The sequence below is a fragment of the Castor canadensis genome, chromosome 11, assembly GCF_047511655.1.
Source record: "Castor canadensis chromosome 11, mCasCan1.hap1v2, whole genome shotgun sequence".
NCBI classification, from domain to species: Eukaryota; Metazoa; Chordata; class Mammalia; order Rodentia; family Castoridae; genus Castor; species Castor canadensis.
Genome location: NC_133396.1, coordinates 95715328 through 95738840, shown reverse-complemented (window position 1 = coordinate 95738840; position 23513 = coordinate 95715328). Strand labels below are relative to the sequence as shown.

The 23513-nt window shown below is 45.7% G+C and overlaps 2 protein-coding genes across 4 annotated transcripts in view; one reads left to right on the top strand and one right to left on the bottom strand.

The window, feature by feature from the left end:
• Fam78b (family with sequence similarity 78 member B) overlaps positions 1-14737 on the bottom strand; it is an 87796-nt gene extending 73059 nt beyond the window's left edge. Inside the window, exon 1 of the mRNA XM_074047601.1 lies at positions 14012-14737. Within this exon, the coding sequence (XP_073903702.1) occupies positions 14012-14274 (263 nt within the window). The 5' untranslated portion in view covers positions 14275-14737. The remainder of the gene's footprint in view (positions 1-14011) is intronic.
• LOC109701800 (flavin-containing monooxygenase 5-like) overlaps positions 13898-23513 on the top strand; it is a 363647-nt gene continuing 354031 nt past the window's right edge. For all 3 annotated transcript variants that reach the window (XM_074047600.1, XM_074047596.1, XM_074047597.1), the window contains exon 1: positions 13898-14080. The gene's annotated coding sequence lies outside the window, so the exon portion shown is untranslated. The remainder of the gene's footprint in view (positions 14081-23513) is intronic.

The following is a 23513-nucleotide window of genomic DNA, read 5'->3' as shown; positions in this document are numbered from 1 at the left end:
CAATGAGATAGTTTCACAAACTTTTTTACCTGGGCTGGTCTGGAACCATGATTCTCCTGATCTCAGTCTCTCATGTAGCTTGGGCTGATAGGCATGTGCCACTGTGCCCAGCTATTATTTAAGATGGAATCTCACTAATCCTCCAGGTCTTAGCCTCCCAAGTAGCTAGGATTATAGGTATGAGCCACTGGTGCCTGGCCAATGTCATGCCTTTTTAATGGTTACTAAGACGACAAGGGCAGTGAATCATAGTCTTTAACTTATTTCTTACCCACTCTCTATTCTATGGATTTTCCCAATGCTTGCTGACTTAATCCTACTCTTCTCTGAATCCTCTCTAGATTCCAAACCAACTTGCTCTAACTCCTCAACACTCTGGTCTGAACTGTGCTTCAGCTTCCTTACCATACATCCAAAACCATAGCTCAGTTGTCCCTTTAGGTCACAAGTAATTTTCTTTAGAGATCATCCAAGAAAGTAGCAGCCCAGCCAGGCTTGGAGGGCAAGTGGAGGACAGAGTGGCTCATGGGTTCTCAGGACAAGGTTGGTTGATTCTGCTGCTATAGTGAAGGATAAGGTTACCCCTCCAACAGGGTTTGTCTCTCCAGCCTCAAAGGGAGTGGGAAAGCCCAAGACAGAATGCCAGTGAGAGCATCCAGAAGAACAGGAGTCCTGAGGACAGACAGCTGGCTAAGGCCCAACAGCCTGAAAGGGTGACTAGCTCAAGAAGAAGGTCAGAAACCAAACAGGTTTGCGTCCAGAGATGGACACAAAGACCAGACAAATAGCAGCTCTTAACAGAGGCAGGCAGGAGCCTGCAACAAATAGTGAAGAATCAGGAGCAGGACTGATCAGACAAGAATCAGGAGCCCTCAGAGTATAAGACTTGCAAAGGCCATGCTGGGCAGGTGCCACAACAGAGATGTGATGACTCATCCTTTAAGGAGGGCTCTAGACGGGGCAGGAGCTAGGACCTAGTTCAAGTTTTAAGAGGGAAGGCAAGTCTGGAACAGGACTGCATATGGAAAGTTGGATCCCTTGACATGGCCCTGAATTTCCAGAGACCTCATGAAAGGAAGCCTGGAGTGATGTGAAGAAAGCTTTGGAGTCAGCCAGTCACACATGGTGACAGCTTGCTGGGAGGTCTACTCTCACCCCCTCTATACCTGCATTAGGTGCTTAACAAGGACAAAGCAAAACAGCAAAATGTGGAGTGGCTTGGACCTGTTCTTTCCTGTTTCTCCCCCATCCTGCCTCCTTTAGGGTAAACAGACACAGCACAATTAGATCATGCCCCTATGCTAAAATGCCTCGTTCACAAAACAAACCAACAACAACCAAAAAAAAAAAAAGGAAGAAAAAAAAAATTGAGTGATACCCAACTAAAAGCCACAACAGAGTCCCCAGACTGCTAGGATATCCCTCTCAGACTTCCCCCATCTGTTCTGCTCTCCGGGGCCTCCCAGCTGAGCCCTGCTGTCAGGGGAGGGCCCCTGGCCCCCTCACAGTCTGTCATCTTTGACACTACTTGGATCTTGTTTCTTCTGGAGCTGCCAGGGGCCATGAGGATACCCTGTCTGTTTGTGGGCAGGGAGCCAGGAGGCCCATGCCTGCCATCGGCACCTGGGTTGAGCAGGAGTGGGAGAGGCAGGGGTAGAGAACAGGAGTCTGAGTTGTGAGGCATCCCAACCAAATCTCAATTTCTCCATACATCTTGCCTCCTTTGGCTTCCAGACCCTCCCATTTCCTGCCATCTGTGATGGATGTCTCTGGGGAGACCCGCTTCTTTCTAGCTTGCTAATCACTGTATATAGACGCTGGGAATAGGCTGGTCTCTCTGCTCCTGGCAACTGTGTAAATATCCCTCTCTGTGCTGCTGAGGGATGAGCTTTTTCTGTACTCTATCTGCTCCCTCCCTTGGGCAGGTGGCCATCTCTGGCTAAAGACCTGGACCCACAGCAAAAAAGAGGGGACAGTGATGAAGAATTAGGAGGTGCTGACTTCTTATGACTGCTTTTGAGACTAGGGGTCTAAGGGGGTCTTTAGCCTTGAACCATGGAATAAAGCAGTGATGAAAGTCTATGTGAAAACCATTGGCTATGGGATGGGATGGACTGAGGTCAGAGTCCTGGTCCTGACTCCTCACAGTCTGCCTCTTTCTAAGCTTCAGCATCCCCCTCTGTAAACTGGGGAGCTGGGCCAGATGACTTCCTATGCTGCCTAACAGCCCATGAGTCCTGAAGGAGTCTGTTGACCTACCATTTGCACTTTTCTAGCTGTTTCTCTACACCTCAGTCTAAACCCTGCTGTGATTAAGAGCTGGTAGACGTCTTTGGTAAGGTAGCTGGAAAGGCAGAGAGTACTTACTCAGGTGCTCAGATGGTCCCTCAAGTCTGGTCCCAAGATCCTGGTCTCATTAGCACAGATCCGGACCAGCTGAGTAAGCCAGGCAGGTGGGAGGTAAGAATGCTAGCCATTTCTGATTTGATTTAAACCCTTCATCACCCAGGTCACCTCAGCAAAGACAAAAGCACACACTCAGCCAATGTCCTCAACACTCGTTCATTCGTTCATTCAACCCTTATGAGGCAGCACAATACCACAGTCACTGGAATTAGTTTTATTTGGTTTCTAAATGTCTAAGATGTTTCTGTCACTAACTATCTGGGCGATGCTGAGCATGCCACTCAATCTCTTTAGGCCTCAGTTTCATTGTCTTAATATAAGGAAAATAATGATGGTACCTACTTTATAGACAATGCATATGAAACATTTGGCACTATTTAAGTGTTCAATAAATAGTTTTGCTATCATTAAGTTGTTTATGGTTTCAAGGGGAGACACTGAACAGATACCCACTCATCACTCAGAGTGTACAAGTATCCCTTCAAAAGACAGATGCCTTGGTTCTAAAGGCCAAGAAAATATCTTCAAAAGGATTTTGGAGTTAAGTTTGGTGGCAAAAATCTCTCATCCTCCCTAAAGAATGTGAAGATGGTTCATGGAAGTTTGTAGCAGATTCTTGAATAGTTAAGTCATAAAAAATAAAAATCTGTTCTTGATTTCCCCAGTTTGGGTGTGCAGGCTACCATCTTGGAATGATGGCTCAGTGTTGGGGCTCTCAGGAAAAAGGAGGAATGAGTAGGTAAGATGCTATTCTTACAGAACCAGCATCTCTAATACACTTCAAACCCCTCCATGTATGCACATCCCAGAGAGGAGGGCAAAACAACATCTAATTTGCTTGTTTCTGGCAGCTCTTTGTCCCTGCCACCATTCATCCCGTGGCAGCATCCTTTGCAAAGGCTGCTGACTGAGGACATTGATTTACCATTTCCCATTAGCCAGACCTCTGACAGCCTCTGAGTGCCTCAGCCTGACACAGGCCCACGAGCCAGCTGAGAAAGGTCAGGCCCCAGGAGTGCAAGCCAGTGGAGGCTTCTGAGACAGGAACTGACACAGTCACCCTGCTGATGGGCCATCAGATGGCATGTGGCCTTAGTTATTCTGTTTTATCTGACAGCCTGAAAATTTCTTTGTGTTTGTTGAACCCATTTAGATGTTCCTGTCTTCTCTCACTGGTCTTCAGCGGCCATGAATGATGTCTCCAAAGGTAGCCACATGCTGAATGACCCAGAGTGCTCAATGCACACAGCTCTGAGGTTAACCTCTTCTGTCCCTGGTTGGCTGACCATGCACTTGGCATGGGAGGACACTGGGGTAGGAGATGGGAGGCCCAGCACCAGGTCTGATTCTATCAGAGCTTGCCAGGAACACTTTGAACTTGAACGTATTATTTAATCACCTTAGGTCTCAGCTTGCTTATCTAAAACAGGGAATAACTACTGCCCTGAATATGCTTAATAATTATTGTGAGAAATAAAATTATAGAGAAATAAAATTATGAAAGGGACTTGGGAAGATGAAGTATATTAAAAATAGTTTTGGGCGCTGGAGGTGTGGCTTAAGTGGTAGAGTTCCTTACAAGGTGAAGCCCTGACTTCAAATGCCAGTAGTGAAAAAAAATAGTTTTGGACATAAATGACTTCAGGTGTTGGTCTCATCTGTTTTCTCTAATATGGAAATCCAGCTTTACTGGGCATCAGCATCTTGCTTATATGCTCTAGGATGGCCCTGCCCTCAAGTCCTTTCCTTGGGTATCCTGTGGCTCCTTACCCAAGTCCAACTAATACTATCACCAAACGGCTTGGGGTGGGACAGGCTGTCCCCATGAGGATGTGGCTAAGCTATAGGTATCAAGCCCAGGGATCCAGAGCAGGTGGAGTCCTAGAAGATACCCAGAACAGAGTTGAGAGGGTGGGGTGGAGTGTCTCCTAGCCATCCTCAGAGTATGAATGGAAAATAGCTCTAGTTCCAGAGGTACAAAGCAAGCCTTTCTCCTCCCCTACAGCTCTGAATGGGGCTATAGGGAGCTGACATGTCAGGGACTCTCTCCAGAGTTTAAAAGCTTCTAGGTCCAGGTAGGCCATCGGGCCACAACCACACCTTCCCTGTTCCTTAAGGCTGACCCAGAGTCACCCGGTAGCAAATAAACTGTAATAATAAAAACAACACATACATAGCACATTATAATTTGGAGAGTCTTTTCACAGTTTTCCCTTTCACTTGATTCCTAACCCCCTGTGTAGCATACAGGACAGATATTATTATTACTTTTTTATGTACAGGCAAAGTAGACATTGAATTGTTAAGAGATTTGCCAAAGGTCACAGAGCTGGCACTGGAATCCAGGTCTTCTTACTATAGTCCTTGTGGTGGGGAGTCAGCCAATAGACCTTCAACTGGCCCAGTAAATAGTTCCACTTGGTGTGCATTCTAGAACCTAAAAAGGAAGCAGGGTCCATGCAGCTAACACGGTGGTCTGAGGGGCCTGGACAAAAGGAATAGCACAAGAACTCTGGGGAACTGCAATGTCTAAAGAGCCAGGGATGCCTTCCACCACCAGAACTGGATCTTCCTTCACCTCCTCTGAGTTATCCACTCAAGAGTTTGAGGGCTAACCTCAGCTCCAAATCCAGCCCCTGAGTGGTTTGGGCGACTGTCTATTGGGACCCAGGGCTGCCTCTCAGGGCCAATATGTGGCCAAAGGAAAGCTCCAGAGGTGTAGGCACAGGGCTACAGCCCAGACCTGCCAGCTTGGGGCACCTGAGAGCTAAGGATGGAGTCCCCCTGCTCCCAGGGAATGAGCTCCTCAGCATGGATGGTGCTCGTTCCCTCCCCCTTTGTACCAAAGATGTAGCTGGTACAGCTGATCACTAATGCCACTCTTGGGAAATTAAAAGAGGTTCACATGCATGATCTCAGAGTTCAATTCCAAAGGAATACACAAATTGGAGAAAAATAACAAAGCTAAGTTCATTATTTTTATTTTGCGGAGCAAGTTCAGAGAGCCTCCTTCCTGGGAGGCAAGGTGGTCATTAGAAATAAGAGTAGTCAGAGGATGTGGGCTTGAATGCTGGCTGGACTGCCTGCTGGCTGTGAGACTCAGGGTCATTACCAAGCCTCCCTGAACCTCAGAATAGGAGAACCTTCCTCCACTCCATGGGTACCATTTCTAAGAAGCCACATATGGAAACCCAGCCTGGCTACAGGCAAACAGAGCTTTAACATGTATTATTTTAATATCCTTCCCTTCCTTTTTCCTCCCAAATAGCGCCTCCCAGATTCCCAGGCATTCCTTGATGCGGACAACTCTTCCCAACACCTGCAATCACCCCCTCCTTACTAAATCCACAGCAACAACTCCAGAACCATCCACATTGATTTGGACGGATGAGAATGAGAGGCAACTTGCCCTATGACAGCCTACATGGCGGATAACCCCACACTGTGGGCATCTCTGCTGTTAGAGTGCAGGCTCCAGCCCCTCCCAGGGACCCTTGACACCATGTGGGCTCTGCCTCTCTGTTAAGTGTTTACCAGAATACGTGTTAACAGCTAATTTCCTGTTATTTCTCTTCTCAAGTGAGTCTATAAGAACCAACTCCTTCCTGTTTAGTGTTAACACACAGGAATTGTGGCCTCTGTTATCCATGACAACCTTTCTTCTCAGAGGACCAAGGTAGACAAAGGTAAGAAGGAAGCTACAAGACTGTAGTCATGGCTCAAGTGGTACAGCAAGTGTGAGACCCTGATTCAACTCCCGGTAGTGGTACATAATCACCTACTTGAGGCCTTTGGATAACCCTGGACTTCTCCACAAGACGCTTTGAGTTAATGAATTAGGAACATGGGTGTAGCAGTTGTAATTACAGGTAGAGCATCTCCAATTAGAAAATCAAAAATCTGAAATGCTCCAAAATCTGAAACTTTTTGAGCTCTGACATGACTCCACAAGGGCTAACTCTAAACCTGACCTTATCTTATGGGTTACAATCAAAAGACAAGCATGTTAAAAATATTTTATAAAACTATTTTCAAGCATAAATGAATGTCATTCCCAAGACATCTCATTATATATATACAAATATTCCAACCCCCACCCCACCCCCCAAAAAAACAAATCCTCAATCTGAAACACTTCTGATCCCAAGCATTTTGGACAAAGAATACTCAACATGTACAAGGTTTCTGAGTGCAGATATGAATGCAGGGGTGACCCGTCCTCATCACAGGTCAACCAGCTCTGCCACTTACTAGCTGTCTGGCCCTAGGCAAATTACCTGACACCTCTGAGCCTCAGTAACATAGAGATGATGATAGGACCCGCTCTCAGGATGATTGGGAGGGCCATGAGATCAGGATGCACACAAATAAGAGGTAAGGGGATATTTGGGATCTTGCATGCCACACCAGACTTTGTAGTTCTTTAAACAATTGCTGGTCTTCATTCTTAACCTTAAACCTGATGCCTTTGCAGACATGGCCCCAGAGATGGCATTTGCCCCTGCTGCCTTGCTGGTCACTTTGTTCTCGAGGCTCATCTCCTGCCCTTGTTTTCCCCAATCCACTCAGTGCCCATGCAGCTGTATACTGGCAACTCAGGCAACATAAGCCACATTTCATTGCTTTCCCTCTACCTTTTCCGTAACCATTTGCTCCTCCCTTATCCCTCTGGCCCCCTCCAACTCTGGAGTTGTGCTTTATCTCCAGTGAGCTTAATGCCTCTCTGATAAAACCAGTTAATCCTCTGCTGTTCCTCTTTTGCAGAGATGAAAGAGATTAAAGAGAAAAGGGTTAGGCATCTCCTCTTCAAGGGCATTCAGGATGTGTAGCAGGGAACTGGCTCCTGTGTTCCCATCTGATGCTTTTGACCAGGGTCCTGATGTTCTTGGTGAGGAAATTATAAATTCCTAACTAGAATGTAATGGGGATGGGGCATGGGGATTGGTCAAGTGGCCTGGGGACTCATGATCCTCCCTGGACAGATGGGCTGATCTGGTCCTCAAGAGCAAATTGCCCAAACAAGGCATCTCTATGACCAGCTGGTAACAAAAAAGTGAGCTTTAGCTTAGAGGGGACATGACTCAAGCAGGAAAGACCTTTAAGGTATCTTCTCCACAAGTTCTGGGAGTCTCAGAATTAATGATGCAGGTGAAACAGTGCTACAAGGTTTCAAAATCATGTTCTATTTTTTAGTAGGGAGATGATGTGAGAGGGAGGCTTCAGTGTTTGCTGAACACCACTCCTAGATTAAAGAACCCCACAAGGAGACCAGGCAGGTGACAGACATAAGCCCCATGCTGAGAAGAGGACCATCCGGTGGGGTAATACAGGACAAAATGGACATAAAAGGATCGTAGAGTTAACTGCATGTTTTTTTTTGTTTTTTTTTTTTTTCATTTTTCTTTTATTATTCATGTGCATACAAGGCTTGGTTCATTTCTCCCCCCTGCCCCCACCCCCTCCCTTACCACCCACTCTACCCCCTCCTGCTCCCCCCCTCAATACCCAGCAGAAACTATTTTGCCCTTATCTCTAATTTTGTTGTAGAGAGAGTATAAGCAATAATAGGAAGGAACAAGGGGTTTTGCTGGTTGAGATAAGGATAGCTATACAGGGCATTGACTCACATTGATTTCCTGTGCGTGGGTGTTACCTTCTAGGTTAATTCTTTTTGATCTAACCTTTTCTCTAGTTCCTGGTCCCCTTTTCCTATTGGCCTCAGTTGCTTTAAGGTATCTGCTTTAGTTTCTCTGCATTAAGGGCAACAAATGCTAGCTAGTTTTTTAGGTGTCTTACCTATCCTCACCCCTCCCTTGTGTGCTCTCGCTTTTATCATGTGCTCATAGTCCAATCCCCTTGTTGTGTTTGCCCTTGATCTAATGTCCACATATGAGGGAGAACATATGATTTTTGGTCTTTTGAGCCAGGCTAACCTCACTCAGAATGATGTTCTCCAATTCCATCCATTTACCAGCGAATGATAACATTTCGTTCTTCTTCATGGCTGCATAAAATTCCATTGTGTATAGATACCACATTTTCTTAATCCATTCGTCAGTGCTGGGGCATCTTGGCTGTTTCCATAACTTGGCTATTGTGAATAGTGCCGCAATAAACATGGATGTGCAGGTGCCTCTGGAGTAACAGTCTTTTGGGTATATCCCCAAGAGTGGTATTGCTGGATCAAATGGTAGATCGATGTCCAGCTTTTTAAGTAGCCTCCAAATTTTTTTTAACTGCATGGTTTAAGTAATGGTTGGAGCGTCAAACATGTGAGAGCTTTGTGGGTTTGGCTTAGGATTGATATACAAAACTAATTTTGAAGAAGTGATTTGTTGAAAACGACGCCAACTATTTGAGTCATAAAAATGGCTCATTTATTTAGTTATATCTCATGTTTATTGAGCATATGCTATGATCCACACATTGTTCATAGAAAACAAAATGGATATAATATCTACTTTTTATGACACATATATTCTAGTGGCAAGTCAGAAGTTAAATAAACCATTATATTCTCACTAGTACTAACAAGTATAAAAATAAAGCACTATGAAAGAGAAGGAAAAGAGGACCTTAATTGTGAAATCAGGGGTGGTCTCTCTGACAAGTAGATGAGACTGGGACGAGAACTAGGAATTAGCTAGGCAAGTAGGAAGAACACTTCTAACAGAAAGCTGAAATGGAAAAGCTCTGAGTTGGGATAAAGTTGGTTCCTTTGAGGAACTGGAGAAGGCTGTTAAGAACAGAAATTCAGAGTGGGAAGGAATTTTTGAATTTTATTCCCATTGTGTTAGAAAAGACACTAAAAAGTTAAAGCAGGAAAGCTGTAGCATCTATGTTTTTAATATGTTACTCTGTCTGCTGGACGGGAAACATACTGCAGGGAAGGCAAGAATGGAAGTGGCAACTTCAGTTAGAAAGTCCACACAGGGACAAGTAGCAGTGATATGTCCTAAGAAAGTAGCAGTGAATATAGAAAGTAGTGGCTCAAGTACAGATGTGTCTTGGAAAAGGGATCAGTAGGTTTGATGATGGATGGAATTTATGGGGAAATATCAGGTGACCTATACATGTGTTAGTACGAGTAACTCAGGGAGTACAGATGGGGAACAATGGAAGAGGTGAAGATTGGATGGGTGGAGCTACAGTGAAGATCAAGAATTCAGGTGTAGAGGCCTCAAACTTGAGATGACTTTCTGCCAGCCAAATGGAAATTGTGAATAGACATACACACCCACCTGGACTACAGGTGGCTGTATACCACAGAGAGCATCTCTGGCCATTGGGATAGCTTAAATTACCCAGGGACAGTATAGAATGAGGAGAGAAATATTCTAGTGAACTGTATTTTGAGGTAAGATATAAATAGGAACAGGCTGAAAAACAGTGTGGAGGCTAAGAGATGGGAGTTATTCAAGACAGAGGAAGCTGTCCACCACATGGCATTCTGCTGGAAAGGTGAGTGTCTTTCAAAAGTGTCTGCTGGATTTGGTGACATGGAAATCACAAATGTAGCCAGAGTAGTTTCCGAATGGATAGAGGTCAGCTTGGATGAAAGTGAACAGGCAACGGGGGTGGGTAGAGTCAAATTTTCAGTAACTTTGGCTGTGAAGGAGGAGTAGACAGGCAAAGAGGCACTGTCTCTTGGAGAGGAGTGAGCTGTGTCCTCTCAGAGTTTCACATAGGCCAAAGTTTTCCAAATCAGCAGCTGTGATGGTCTGTGTCCTATTAGCACTGAACTGATCTTTTAGCCCTAAAAGACAAAGCAAGCATGGAAAGCCCTTTAACTACTGCGTCTTTCCCCTTGACCTCAGCTTCACCTCATTTATCTCTGGCAGAAAAGCTCCATTCCTTGGTTCAAACCTCACTCAGGAAACCTTTTGGGTGTTGTGCTCTGAATTTTGAACCATTCAACATAAAAGTCTTCTATCTCTAGTGGAAAGCTCCTGCATACCCAAGAAGTATCAAAGCCATAGAGCCCGCTGACACCCTCCGTCTGGTCAAGATCACCTGACCCTAACCTTGTCTTTTCCAGACTCTTATCCTAAGCCCTCTCCAACCCGCCCCAAACTAGCTTTCTTTCTTGAACACTCCACTGCAGCCTATTTATGCCTCCTTAAAATACCTCTGATTTTCCTACCTCCAAACACCTGCTGTTTTTCTCCTTGCAATTAGTCCCTCCTCTTTGCCTAGGTGGATGTTCTCCATGTCTGAGTCCAGTTTGAGTCTTTTCACTTCTAGCAAACCCTGCCTGGTCCCCCTTCTCTCTCTTAGGCATTTCTCCTTCACCTCTGGATAGAACTGGTTTTCTCTGCCCAGGAGGAAGCACTGAAGCTACCCACATATTCTATTCTCTTCTTTGTGGTGCTTGTAAATCAGAGGCATTTGGTAAATATTTGTTTACTATGGGTTGACTGAGGAAAAGTAGGGGCCCTTCAACCCTGGAGGATGAAGTCTTTCAGCAGTCTACTGACGGTTACGTGAACAGGATTCACCAGGCCCAAATGAAAAATAAGTAAGTGCCACAAGTATTCACCAGCCTGGCTTCTAGAGAGTCATTTGAGGAAGTGCCAAGCTACTTGATTTCTTGTTCAAATTAAGCCATCATGCCATCAGCTATTTCAAATGCTCTTTTAGAAGCCGACCCCTTCTTGGAAATGTTCAACATCCAAACCACAAAAACTCATGTTTTCTTTTTAACACTGTAAATACAGTTTTCTTGCCATTTTAAGCTGTGGATTTCCTCTGGCATAATCCTTTTCAAAATATTGAAGGGGAGCCAAACCCCTTCACCATATCATGCTTAATGTGACAGAACACTGCACAGGAGTAAAAAATTCAGCCTGCAGTGTTTTCTCCACTTAAGGTACTAGCTAAAGCAGACATAGTAACTAATAGACCACAGTGACTTTCATACAGTATGAGTTACTATTAAGGTTTACATTGATAGGCCAGGAGTGGGGGCTTATGTCTGTAATCCTAGTTACTCAGGAGGTGAAAGCTGGAGGATCACAGTTCAAGGTCAGCCCAGGCAAGAAATTAGCAAAACCTAATCTCAACAACAACAAAAAAGCTGGGTGTGGTGCTACAAGTCTTTAATCCCAGCTATGTGAGAGGCCTAAAATAGGATTGCCATCCAGGCAGGACTGGGCATAAAATGCAAGACCCCACCTGAAAATAAAAATAAAAAGAGCTGGGGGCATGCCTCAAGTGGTGGAGCACCTGCCTACCAAGCAAAAGGCTCTGAGTTCAAATCCCAGTACTGCCAAAAAAATTCTACATTAGCAAACTTTTCAGGGCATAAACATTTGTGGAAATTGGTTCAATAAAATTTGGGCTCTGTAGTGATCTTGATCACACAGCAATTATTGCAACCATGAAAGGACAGCTAGACTCTGGACACAAATCTATAATAATACATTTTACAACTTCTTGGGGGAGTATTTTTTCTCCCTTGTACCAACAACATAAAAACCAAGAATCTTAAAATATCAAAGGTGGCGATTAAAAAGAAACAACAACAACAACAACAACAAACCTCTTTACAAACCCCAAGTGCAATAATTCAGCAGGGAAGGCTCAGGGAACATGTGGTCACTAATTCATACCTGGAAACTTGTTCCAATGTGGACAGACCCTCCTCTTGACTCAGGGAGCTTTACTATGTTTCCATCTCAGCTTGACTTCTTTGAAGGCAGAACATCTTTATTTTATGCATATCAATATATTTGCTTTTGATTCACCCATTTAAAGAAATTTGAGGCCACACAAAGCCCCACCATGCAGTCGTGGGAAAAGTGAGGTTGCTTCTGCTCATTTCCTCCTGGCCTCTTCTACCAAGGGTTCTAGGCAGCCAGGAAGAGTTGTTACTGTCCCTCAACACAGTTCCCCACTGCCATCAGGGTTAGGCTAGGGGTATGTGACAAAAGCTCTTGCCCTGTCTGTGGCTTTCTCTAACTGGTCTGGAAAGAATGAGTTTCAGAAAACAAAAGCAAAAGCAAGCAGTTTTAAGACACATGTGTTAAGATATAACCATTCTTTTAAGGGTGTGTCTTTTTAAAATAGCATGATTCACCCAAAATAATATGTCCTCCATTTCTCACAACTAATTGTCTTCCAGAAAGACAAGAACACAGTGTGCAGAGGCATATTGCAAACTAGAATTCACATTTCTTTACTAGGAATGAGCTTTCTCCAGCATTGAGCTTTGAGGCTTAAAGAGAAAAGTGCAAACTCTGGAGGAAACAAAACGATCTGTCAACATTTCTTTTAGCGCCTATGACTAGTGTTAACTTACAGGCTCTCAGAGAGCAAGAAAAAGCCTGCAAACTGCTGCTAAAAAGATAGTCTGACCTTTTAAAATAAGAGCTCCACCACCTCATATCCATATTAAATAGGTAAACCTTGGGCGCTCCAGAGTTTTAGATTAAGAAATAAAATGAGGTTGATTTTCCAGAAAAAAGGTTTCCTTATAGGCTGCAGGCTAATTAGGGTGTTGTAGACCTACAATGTAACAACAGGTAGAATGCAGGCCCCAAAGCTTTTAGCCATCTTAGTTGCCAACTGCTCTAGTTTTGGAAGCGGGCGGGGAGCTGGTTATAAGAATTTAGTAAATAAAAAAGCCCTGGACGCCACCGCCTGAAACCTGCAGTTCCAGGGCAGGCTGTCGGCCCCTGGCGGCGGCCTGGCGATCATGGGTCTCCAACGAAGCCTTCAAACCCCGCGCGCACCAAACAGCGCTGCTGAAAGAAGTTGGAGAGCTCCCAGCTGGCCTACTGGATTCGGCGGTGGGCGCCGGGGAATCCCTTCCAGCGCCGCAATTAGGAAAGTTTTGAAAAGTGAAGACCCTAGGCAGATTAAGAGACTCATCCTTTCCTCGAGCATAAGAAACAGCCCGCGCCGCGCCTGCCTGCTGATGGCACAAGGCCACCAGCCCTGCATGGCCGAGACACGCCGGGTGCTTTCCAGCTCCCCACCTCTCCAGAACTCATCTCCAGGGCTTGGAGCCAGAGAAGTGGCCCTGGCGGGATTGCCAGTCCCAGACCGAAATGCCTGCGGGCTACCTGGCCTGCAGCGCAAGGGCTCGAATCCAACAGTCAAGGGGGCAAGGGCAGAACCTCCGACTCCTGCTCGGACCCTCGGGACCTTCTCTTCCAAGTCGGCTCGGTTTTCTCCAAAGGACGCGCGGCACAGCCCATGCGCCCCCGGCACTCCACTCTCTCTCCACGTCTACCCTCCAAACTCTTCCAGGGGGAACCCCCAAGCACAGACGGCGCCCAGAAACTCTCAGGGCACTCTCCAGCCAGCATCACCTTTGCCCTTAGAACCCTCCTTTGCCGCGTTCTGCCCACCCCGCACAGTTCTCCTCGCGTTTCTGGGGAGTCAGAAGCAAACCAAGAGAAAATGCCTTCTCGAGGAGCCTCCCGTCACCCGCCCTGTCACTGAAACAAAAGCGTAGGGAGGAGGGAGGTGGGTGGGGAAGCGAGAGGAAGGTTTAGAAAGAGGATGGGGACAGCAGTAAGAAGGAGCTGGGGAGGGTCGGGGTGGAGAGTAGAGACCCAGGCAAGGACCCTGCTCGGGCGCCGTGCGCCTGGTCGCTTACATGCCCAGATCGCTGTAGGTGTTGAAGAACTCCATCTGGTTGCACGCCTGGATCCAGCCCACCACCCAGGTCTCGTGGCGAGGGATGGGGGGCATGACCACGCGGGCCGAGGCTTTGAAGTAGGGGGTCTTGTAGCGCAGGACGATGGGCGAGGTCTCCTCGATGCGCGTGGGGCACTGGTCGATGGTGGCGCACACATCGTACACCACGATGTTCTCGCGCCGGATCCGCGCCTTGCAGGTGATGCTTTGGATACAGCCCATCCTGCCACCCGGCGCCGGCGCGGCACGGCGTGGGGCAGCGCGGGGACCCGCGCGGGCAGCCGGGGGGCGCCCGTCACGCCGGCATGGCGACGCGCCGCTAGCTCGCGGTCCAGCTCAGCTCGTGCCCAGGAGCGAGGAGCCGCCGCCGCCGCCGGGCATCCTCCGGGGAAGACCCCTCCTCCTGCAGCCGCGCTGGGTCCCGGCTGCCCCGACGCCCGCCCACGCCCGCCCCCTCGCTCCAGCAGGGCGCGTGGAGCGTGCGCTCCTAGGAGGCAGCGGGTGCCCTCGCTGCCTCCAGCGCGGGGGCTGAGGGCAGGGAGGGGAGCGGCGCTGCGAGGAGTGGTGCCCACCCCGGGCCGGAGCCCCCCGCCCCTCGCTGGAGCGGAGGAGGCGGCAGCGGCGGCGGCGGCGGCATGGAGCCGGGGGAGGGCGGCGGCGGCAGCGCCTGGTCTGTCTGCCTCCGCGGCGGCAGCAGCAGCAGCAGCCGCCGCCGCCGCCGCCGCCGCCGCCGCTGCATGAACCTCTGCACCGCGGATGCCCCCCGCGTGCAGCGCACCCAGCGGCGGGCGAGCGGGCGGCCCGAGCGGCAGGCGGAGGCAGCGGAGGCCGCGCTTCCGCCGGCCCCGCCCCGTAGCCGGTCCGTGCCTCCACTCCTCGACTTGTCCGCCCCGGGCTAGGGAGGGGCTGGGGGGCTGTGGCCCGGGGTGCAGAGCCCCACCGGCTGGGGCTTCCCGGGACGTGCTCCGCGGAAGAAACTGGCTGAACGCCATGAGTTTTGTCCCTCTCCGGCTGCCGTCCGGGTGTGTGTGTGTGTATGTGTGGGTGTGTGTGTGGCGGGGGGGTGCGGGTGTGTGTGTGTGTGTGTGTGTGTGTGTGTGTGGCGGGGGGGTGCGGTAGCGTGAAAGGGTGGGGGTGTTTAAAGGGCCGCTAGCGCCGGGTGGGACTCGGCACGTGGATCGGGCGGGGCGGGGCCCCAGTAGGTGGCGCCGGGGGGTACTAGTGGGGTGCGGGGATCGGCTGCAGCGCGTTGGAGGGGGAGGGTGAGCAAAGAGGGCGCGGCGCTGTTCAGAGTCCCGTGGGAACCACAGCGCAGGACTGGGGAATGAGACAGCCCCGGGGATAGGGGCGCAGCTTTATCTGAGATTGGTCGCTATTTATAATATAGCTTGTTAGATTAGAGTTAGTTTGCGCTTCCCTAGTATTCTACCTTGAGGAAGGCTGAAGTGCGGGCTCCAGCAGTGGTTCTAAATGCAGAGGATTTACCAGTTTACCCTGACTGGCTTTGCACTGGAAGCTTTCCTTAACGCCCACTGTGTATGGTGAGTGTACCTGAGGGATCCGTCTGTATCCTAACGAGATATCACCAAAATGACAGAGTGTTGGTTGAGGCATGAGCCAGCTTTTTCTCAGGCCTGCTCACATCCATATCATTTGCTCCTTGGAAATGCTCTTTTAACAAAACAACACACATTGGAGAATTGGAACAGTGCTGGGCTTGCTCCCCTTTAGGAACACTCCAGTTTGAATATCCCTGCATTTTGAGAAAGGTTGTGCTATGTACAAGGGAAACGAGAATGTTTTTGGAGTCAGGCACGATTAAGTAGTAACTGCTTAATCATACAAAGTCAGCATACCCATTTGTAGTAATCTGTCTGCCTCACGGAAAGCCCTGCACTCTGTGGGGTCGGTCCATTTTTGCCTTTGCTTCTCCAGAGTGCTGCATAGTGACTGGCATGTAGTGACTGTCCAACAACTGAATGAATGAATGATGGAAGGAAGAGCAGCCTAGCTGCAGTTGTCCTGTGGAAACGGCTACTATAGATATGGGCCTTTGTGTACAGTATGATAACTGTCATGTGTCTGCTGTTTTTGTGGTCTATGTGCCAAACAGGAAAAATATTTAGGAGACATTTTTGCTGGGTATCTTTTTACATTCATATTTCAAACCCAATAGGTTCTTTTAAACTATATCTTCCATGATTATTGAACATTTGCTGGATCTGGTGCCCAAGTGTGAAATGCTCTTAACAGGCAGTAGGAGGCTGGTAGAGTTAGTCTTTAACTAGGACAGATGAGATGAGTAATTTAAAAATTGGTTGAGATCTAAAAGCACTCTTCATCCTTGTTTTAACTCTCTGACACCTTGGTTCACTTTATAGTGGAAAAAAAAAAGCAATTTTCCCCCTTTGATGGCATGCCTCTCATTTTATCATGTAGCCACAGACCTCAGTTATGGGTCCTTTAATTCAGCAAACACTTCCTGACTGCCTGGCAGGAGCCAAGCATTGTGCTAGGTAGTAGGGATTCAAAGTTGAAAAAAAAACCACATGGCTCACTGGAGAAGACAAATCTGTTAACAAGTTGTTATAGTCGACTGTGACACTTGTTTTAATAGGGATGTGTATCCAGGGCCATGAAAGATAAGATAGGAGAGCCACTGAGATTTGCACATGGTTCTGTTGAAGCAGTGACATTTGAATTGGATCCTGAAGGACTGACAGAGGCCTGCCAAGAAGAGAAGGGAGAGCGGGTGGGATAGGATGAGAGTTTGGCAAATGCTAAATGCACTGAGGGATGAAAGAACTCAATATTCTTAAAGGGAAAAACTTCTCACTGTCAAAATGTTTCCCAGAGTGTTAGAGGGACCATTGGTGTTGAATCACAGTGAAAGAAACAGTCGTGGACAGGACTAGAGCTTGTTTTCAGAGCATGCCAAAGGAAGGAATTATTAGCATTTTGAGAAAAATTACTCTGTATCAATATGGAGAATAGGCAGGATTTCAGAATCTTGTGAGGAGAAATGATTTAGCCTTGAGTTAGAGTAGTACCTGGGGCTGCAGATGCCTGGCTGTATTTCAGAGTCCTTAGGAAGTAAATTTGATGTACTTGGTAACTATCTAAATGTTAGAGGGAGATCTGAGCCAACTTACATTGGTCAAATACATGTGGACAGAAGGAGACAAAAGGAGAAGCAGGTTAGGGTTGTGGACAAAATCATATTAAGTTTCAGGTGCTTGGAGGATATTTTGGAGACAGGGTCAGAGTTTATGTTTCAATGGTTATTAATTTCCAGGAAATAGACCAAAGAAGATCATTTAGCTGGGAAATTAGGTTATCTATCTCTCTAATTTGAGTATTTTCATGCTGTAGTTTTGTGAATACATATTTCCTTTGTCTTTTGTGGCACATGCTAAGCATTTATATATGGAAAGGGAGTGGTAGCTTTCCCAAAATTATAGGAAAGCTATGTAAAAGAGAATATATTTTATTTTTCAAACTTAAAGTAAGACCTTGTTATATCTAGTAGAGTGCCAATAAAATATAACTTAATACCTATAGACTTGGACTCTCAACTTTCTCAATGGGTTCATCCATGACTTTGGTGAGTCTCCAAAATGATGAGTGGCATATAATTTCCACCATAAAATGCAGGAAGGTGTAACTAGAAAATGAAAGAAATCTTAGACTCAATTGTTTTACAAACGTGACCAAGGTAATTTCTAAAGGTATTTAAATAAATCTCCCCATTATAATAAACGCCTTACTTCATTACCTTATATCTGTAACTTATTAATTTCATCTTTCCCTGACTCTGCCAGGAAAAAGAATTAATCACAGTATGAGAATTACTGTGCAAATTCAATGAGAAGAAAAAAGCTAAGCTGTGTGCTGAGACACAAATGCCACGTGTTGGGTGTGGTCTGTCTACTAGCTATGTGGCTGGTGAGTGGTCTCTGGCCTCCTAGCAGCCTATCCAAATTTATACGTTGGTAGATTACCTCATAACAGAGACCTTTCAGGTTATTCATTGGAGACCCTTATCATCCACAAATATCCAATTAGCAAATGTCAATGCAACTCGGCATAAATGAAAACTCAGAACTGCAAGAGCTTCTCTGTGGGGCTTTTCTAAATCTGTCAGTCTGTGTCTCTGTCTCTGTCTGACTGTCTTTCTCTCTCTCTTTCTCTTGGTGCTGGGGATCAAGTCCAGGGGCTCAGCATGCTAGGCAAGCACTCTCTACCACATTACACCTCTAGCCCCTCTAAGTTCTCTTTCTGCCTAATTATCATGAGTCTCACTGTCTCTGTTAGCATCATGTACTTGTCTCCGTGAGCAACTTTCATATTGTTCATAGTTGTTTCCTCACACTTACCTCCCCAAGGAGGCTGTTCCCTCCTTAGGGGAGTGTGCCATCATGCCCTGTTAGCTAGTCTAGTGCCTGGTGCTAGGGAAGTTCTCAATTAAACATTTGATGAACTAAAGGTATTCTTGGAAGTCTGTTAACACCTTATTTCCTATGCTTTCCCTATGAGCCCTATAAGTTGTCTCATTGCCCACAGCAAGCACATACTCTGATCCTTATACTGCACTGTACCTCTTTGCTTTCCCCCTTTTTTTCTCAGCATGCCTCCCTGATGTTAAGGGATGCCCCTTGTCTTTGAGCACTATGTACAATCTCAAGAATTATCAGTTCTAGGCACCAAGAATTGGAAAAACTCCAATGACAAGACCTTGACAACAGTCATTTCTTATGAATAACTTCATTGGGGTTTATTCTTGGGGCATAGCACAAATGCTTCTTTGTCCTTTAAGCTTTTGATGTTCTTGGGCAGGACAGAGGTTCTCAGTTCTCCGAGTGAGGACCCTCCAGCACACTCTCCAAGATGCTGTCCTCAGTGCCCCCATTACAGTCTGCTCCCACAGCTGCAATGACCCTGTACTCTGCCCTTTCAGAAGAGGGTGATCTCTGACTTTATTTTTCCTGTTGATTGACTTATTACTCAGTTTGTCAAGTGTGCTTTTTAGAAACTCTGGGTCAGAAGGCCCTATTTTCTTGTTGACCTTGGCAAGGATTTTCAGAAACTATAGAAGAGACTACCAAAAATTGAGGAATTCCCTCTAAAATTGTTAAAAATAGAGATGGATTGCAATCTAACTTGGATGATCCAAAAACAGACAACATGTTAAATGAATCCTCATGTTCCAAGGGTCCAAAATGAAATATAAAACTCCCTTTTGGAAATGGTCTCTAAACTGAAGAGAACACCCACAAAGTGGAAGAAAATATTTGTCAACTATACATCAGACAAAGGACTGATAACCACAATATATAGGGAACTTAAAAAACTAAATTCTCCTAAAACTAATGAACCAATAAAGAAATGGGCAAGTGAACTAAACAGAACTTTCTCAAAATAAGAAATTCAAATGGCCAAAAAACACATGAAAAAATGCTCACCATCTCTAGCAATAAAGGAAATGCAAATTAAAACCACACTAAGATTCCACCTCACCCCTGTTAGAATAGCCATCATTAGCAACACCACCAACAACAGGTGTTGGCGAGGATGCAGTGAAAAAGGAACCCTCTTACACTGTTGGTGGGAATGTAAACTAGTACAACCACTCTGGAAAAAATTTGGAGGCTACTTAAAAAGCTAGACATTGATCTACCATTTGATCCAGCAATACCACTCTTGGGGATATATCCAAAAGACTGTGACACAGGTTACTCCAGAGGCACCTGCACACCCATGTTTATTGCGGCACTATTCACAATAGCCAAGTTATGGAAACAGCCAAGATGCCCCACCACTGACAAATGGATTAAGAAAATGTGGTATCTATACTCAATGGAATTTTATGCAGCCATGAAGAAGAACGAAATGTTGCCATTCGCTGGTAAATGGATGGAATTGGAGAACATGATTCTGAGTGAGGTTAGCCTGGCCCAAAAGACCAAAAATCGTATGTTCTCCCTCATATGTGGGCATTAGATCAAGGGCAAACACAACAAGGGGATTGGACTTTGAGCACATGATAAAAGCAAGAGCACATAAGGGAGGGGTGAGGATAGGTAAGACACCTAAAAAATTAGCTAGCATTTGTTGCCCTTAACGCAGAGAAACTAAAGCAGATACCTTAAAAGCAACTGAGGCCAATAGGAGAAGGGGATCAGGAACTAGAGAAAAGGTTAGATGAAAAAGAATTAACCTAGAAGGTAACACCCACGCACAGGAAATCAATGTGAGTCAATGCCCTGTATAGCTATCCTTATCTCAACCAGCAAAACCCCTTGTTCCTTCCTATTATTGCTTATACTGTCTCTACAACAAAATTAGAAATAAGGGCAAAATAGTTTCTGCTGGGTATTGAGGGGGTGGGGGGAGGGGGGGCGGAGTGGGTGGTAAGGGAGGGGGTGGGGGCAGGGGGGAGAAATAACCCAAACCTTGCATGCACATATGAATAATAAAAGAAAAAAAAAACCTCCATTTTGATAGGAACTCCACTAACCACCAATTCAGGGCGAGAGTAAACAATTTCTGTTCCAGAATAGGCTAAGAAACTCAGTGTAGACTGGACCATGGCAATGGACTCAGACTGCTTTACCAAAGACACTAAGACCTAGCACGGGGAGGTGCTTTAAGTAATAACATTTAAAGTTTTGTATTATATTAGGCTATGGGAACTACACACAAGGATGCCTTAGGTCCTCAGTTGTCCTGTTAAGATCCCCTGTGTCTGTCTTTGCCACATTCAAGATCTTTTTCTCAGTAGGATTTGAAGCTCTTTCCTTCCTTTAATCCCATGGTCCTGCACTTCCCAATTCTCCTTCTAGCTTCTCTGACTCTTCCTGCTTTCCCCATATTCCAGAGTTACATTCTTAATGCCCATTCTCCCTCAGGGCATTTGCTCATGCTATTGGTTTAAACTATTATTTTTCATGGATGTCTTCCAAGCTCGTCCCACCAGCAAAACATTTCTCTTCACCTATCTGCCTGCTCGACATTTCCTTTTGAATATATATCCTCTTCATCTTAATGAATTGACACCCTCTTCCTGCTAACCAGTGTCCCTTCCTAATACTGTATTTCTGGCTGAAGACCCAAATGTTTCTCCAATCTTCAAACCCTAAAACAACCTGGGCTCCTCCCTCTCCTAGCCAAATTAATCAAGTCAGAGAAATTTTTGATCATGTTATGTCCTCCTGAAAAGCCTTCAGTGTTTTCTTGTTACCATCAAATTCATCACAAATCCCTCAGATTGGTGTTTAAGTGCTCCATGGTAGGCCTGCAACCAACTTGCTTTTCTAGTCTTTCCCTCTGCTTCCTACTCACCCTGGGCCTCACCCCAAGTAGATGATTCACTGTCTCACTGTTCCCTCAAGAGGCCTCTTCTCTATTTTGGTTAAGCCATATCTTTTGACTGCATGTTCAAAGCCTACCCTGCTCCATGACAATTGCAATAACAATGATATCTCATTTAATCTTTACAAAAGTCTGTGAGGCATGTCATTAACTTCCTTTACAGAAAAGGGTGCAGAGGCAAAGAGAATAGGGATTCCCTTAAGGTCATAATTGGCAACTGACTGGACCAAATCCAGACTTTGACCACACACCATGACCTTTTGACTCCCAGGAGAACTTCTGTGAGTACTTCAGCTATAAATGATTTTTACACTCCTGAACTCCTGCTCAGAGCATACAATGGACAATGAGTAACTGACTCATGAATGAACAGAACAATAAGGTTTTAAAGAAAGACGAGTCAAGGAAAATCCCAGATTTCTAGAATAATATCTTAGTCTCATGTGGATCACATGAGAAAAGGCAAGTTGGGGCTATAGTGATCTTGATCTTGGGTATCCAAGTGTTTAAGTGAAGATGCTTTCTGGGGAAGTCACTAACAGATACACATTGTTTCAGTGGTCATTTTGGAAATTATAGTTTAATGTAATTCCTTCCTTCTATTCTTTTTTTACTCCTTTCTTTTCTGTCACTTTCCTTTCTTCCTTTACTCTCTTCCAGAAATATTATTGAGCCTCTTTTTTTGGTGACTGGTATTATGATGGTACTTGAAGGGTCTGAGGCACATAAGATACTACCTTCTGTTCTTACCTGGTTCATAGCACTTACCCCCCAAGCCCCATTTTCCCTCTTTTTTTTCAGTCAGGATCTCAAAATGAAGCCCAGGCTAGCCCAAAACCCATAATCCTTCTGCCTCAGCCTCCCAAGCACTGGGATTACAGGTGTGTGCCACCACTCCCAGCATAGCACTCACATTAAAAAATATATAATTTATTTATGTCTCTCTGTGAATGCATTACCATTGTCTTGAGTTTTTGTGTCAGATTTTAATTTGATTTCTGTCCTAAGTTATAATCACAGTGCCTGAGACCTTGTACATGTGCAAATGATAATGAATAAAAATTGGCTGAATGAGGAGTAAGGGAAAGGGCTCAAATTATGATGCACAAATTGCCTGGGGGATCTTGCTAAAATGTAGATTATGACTCAGTAGTTCTGAAGTGGGGCCTGAGATTCTGCAATTCTTTCTGCTCTGAGAACTAGCAGCATTGGTATTCAAGTTTGAGATACATAATAGATGAGAGATGAGTATTAGGGAGCCGTGGGAAATTTAGTGGAGTGGAAATAACACTTGCGGGTTGACCCACGTTTGTAAGCATCCTCAGCAGAAGGTATTCCTTTCTCTAGATTTGCTTTGGCCTCATTCACATGTCTTGTAGACACACACCTGCCCTTCTTTTCTCTTCTTACTGCACCATTGGGTTTTCCTGTCAAGCACCAACTAATCTTGGACAAGTTGTATTTCACCACGATTCTTCCTCATGGGTCAGATAGTGGATTTTGCTTTAGGATTTGTTCAGCTCAGTGTTGGAGTAGCAGTTCAGCATCAACACATGTCTGCAGGTATTCATCATCAGCAGGGCTGGCTACTGCCCAGCTTTGCTGTGTGGAAGGCAGAGACACCCCTGTTCCCTCCATCTTTTTTGACACTGCCACCATTCAGGCCTCATAGTGTAGTCCTGGTTTCCAAAATGGACTACACTGGAGCAGAGGAAGAAAAATAACATAATTTCTATTTTCCATTATTTTCAATGTTCCCTGCTAAATTTCTATTTCTGTATGTTTTATTAATGAATATGTCAGTGTTGTTATACTGACACATATCATTTATAAATAAACAAGCAAACCTAAACGGCAACCATTGATCTAGACAATTACAATTCCTTCTAGCTGGTTTTCTTGTCTCAATCCTTTCTTTTACATTGCACTCACAATTATCTTACTAAAACACACTTCTTACTGTTCACTGGCCTGTACAAAGGCATTCATTTGTTCAGTCACTTATTCTTTTGCTGCTATGAGCAGTTGCTGTGCATCAGGCATCATAGTAAGTTTTGGAGAGAGAGAGAGAGAGATGAATGAGATACTGC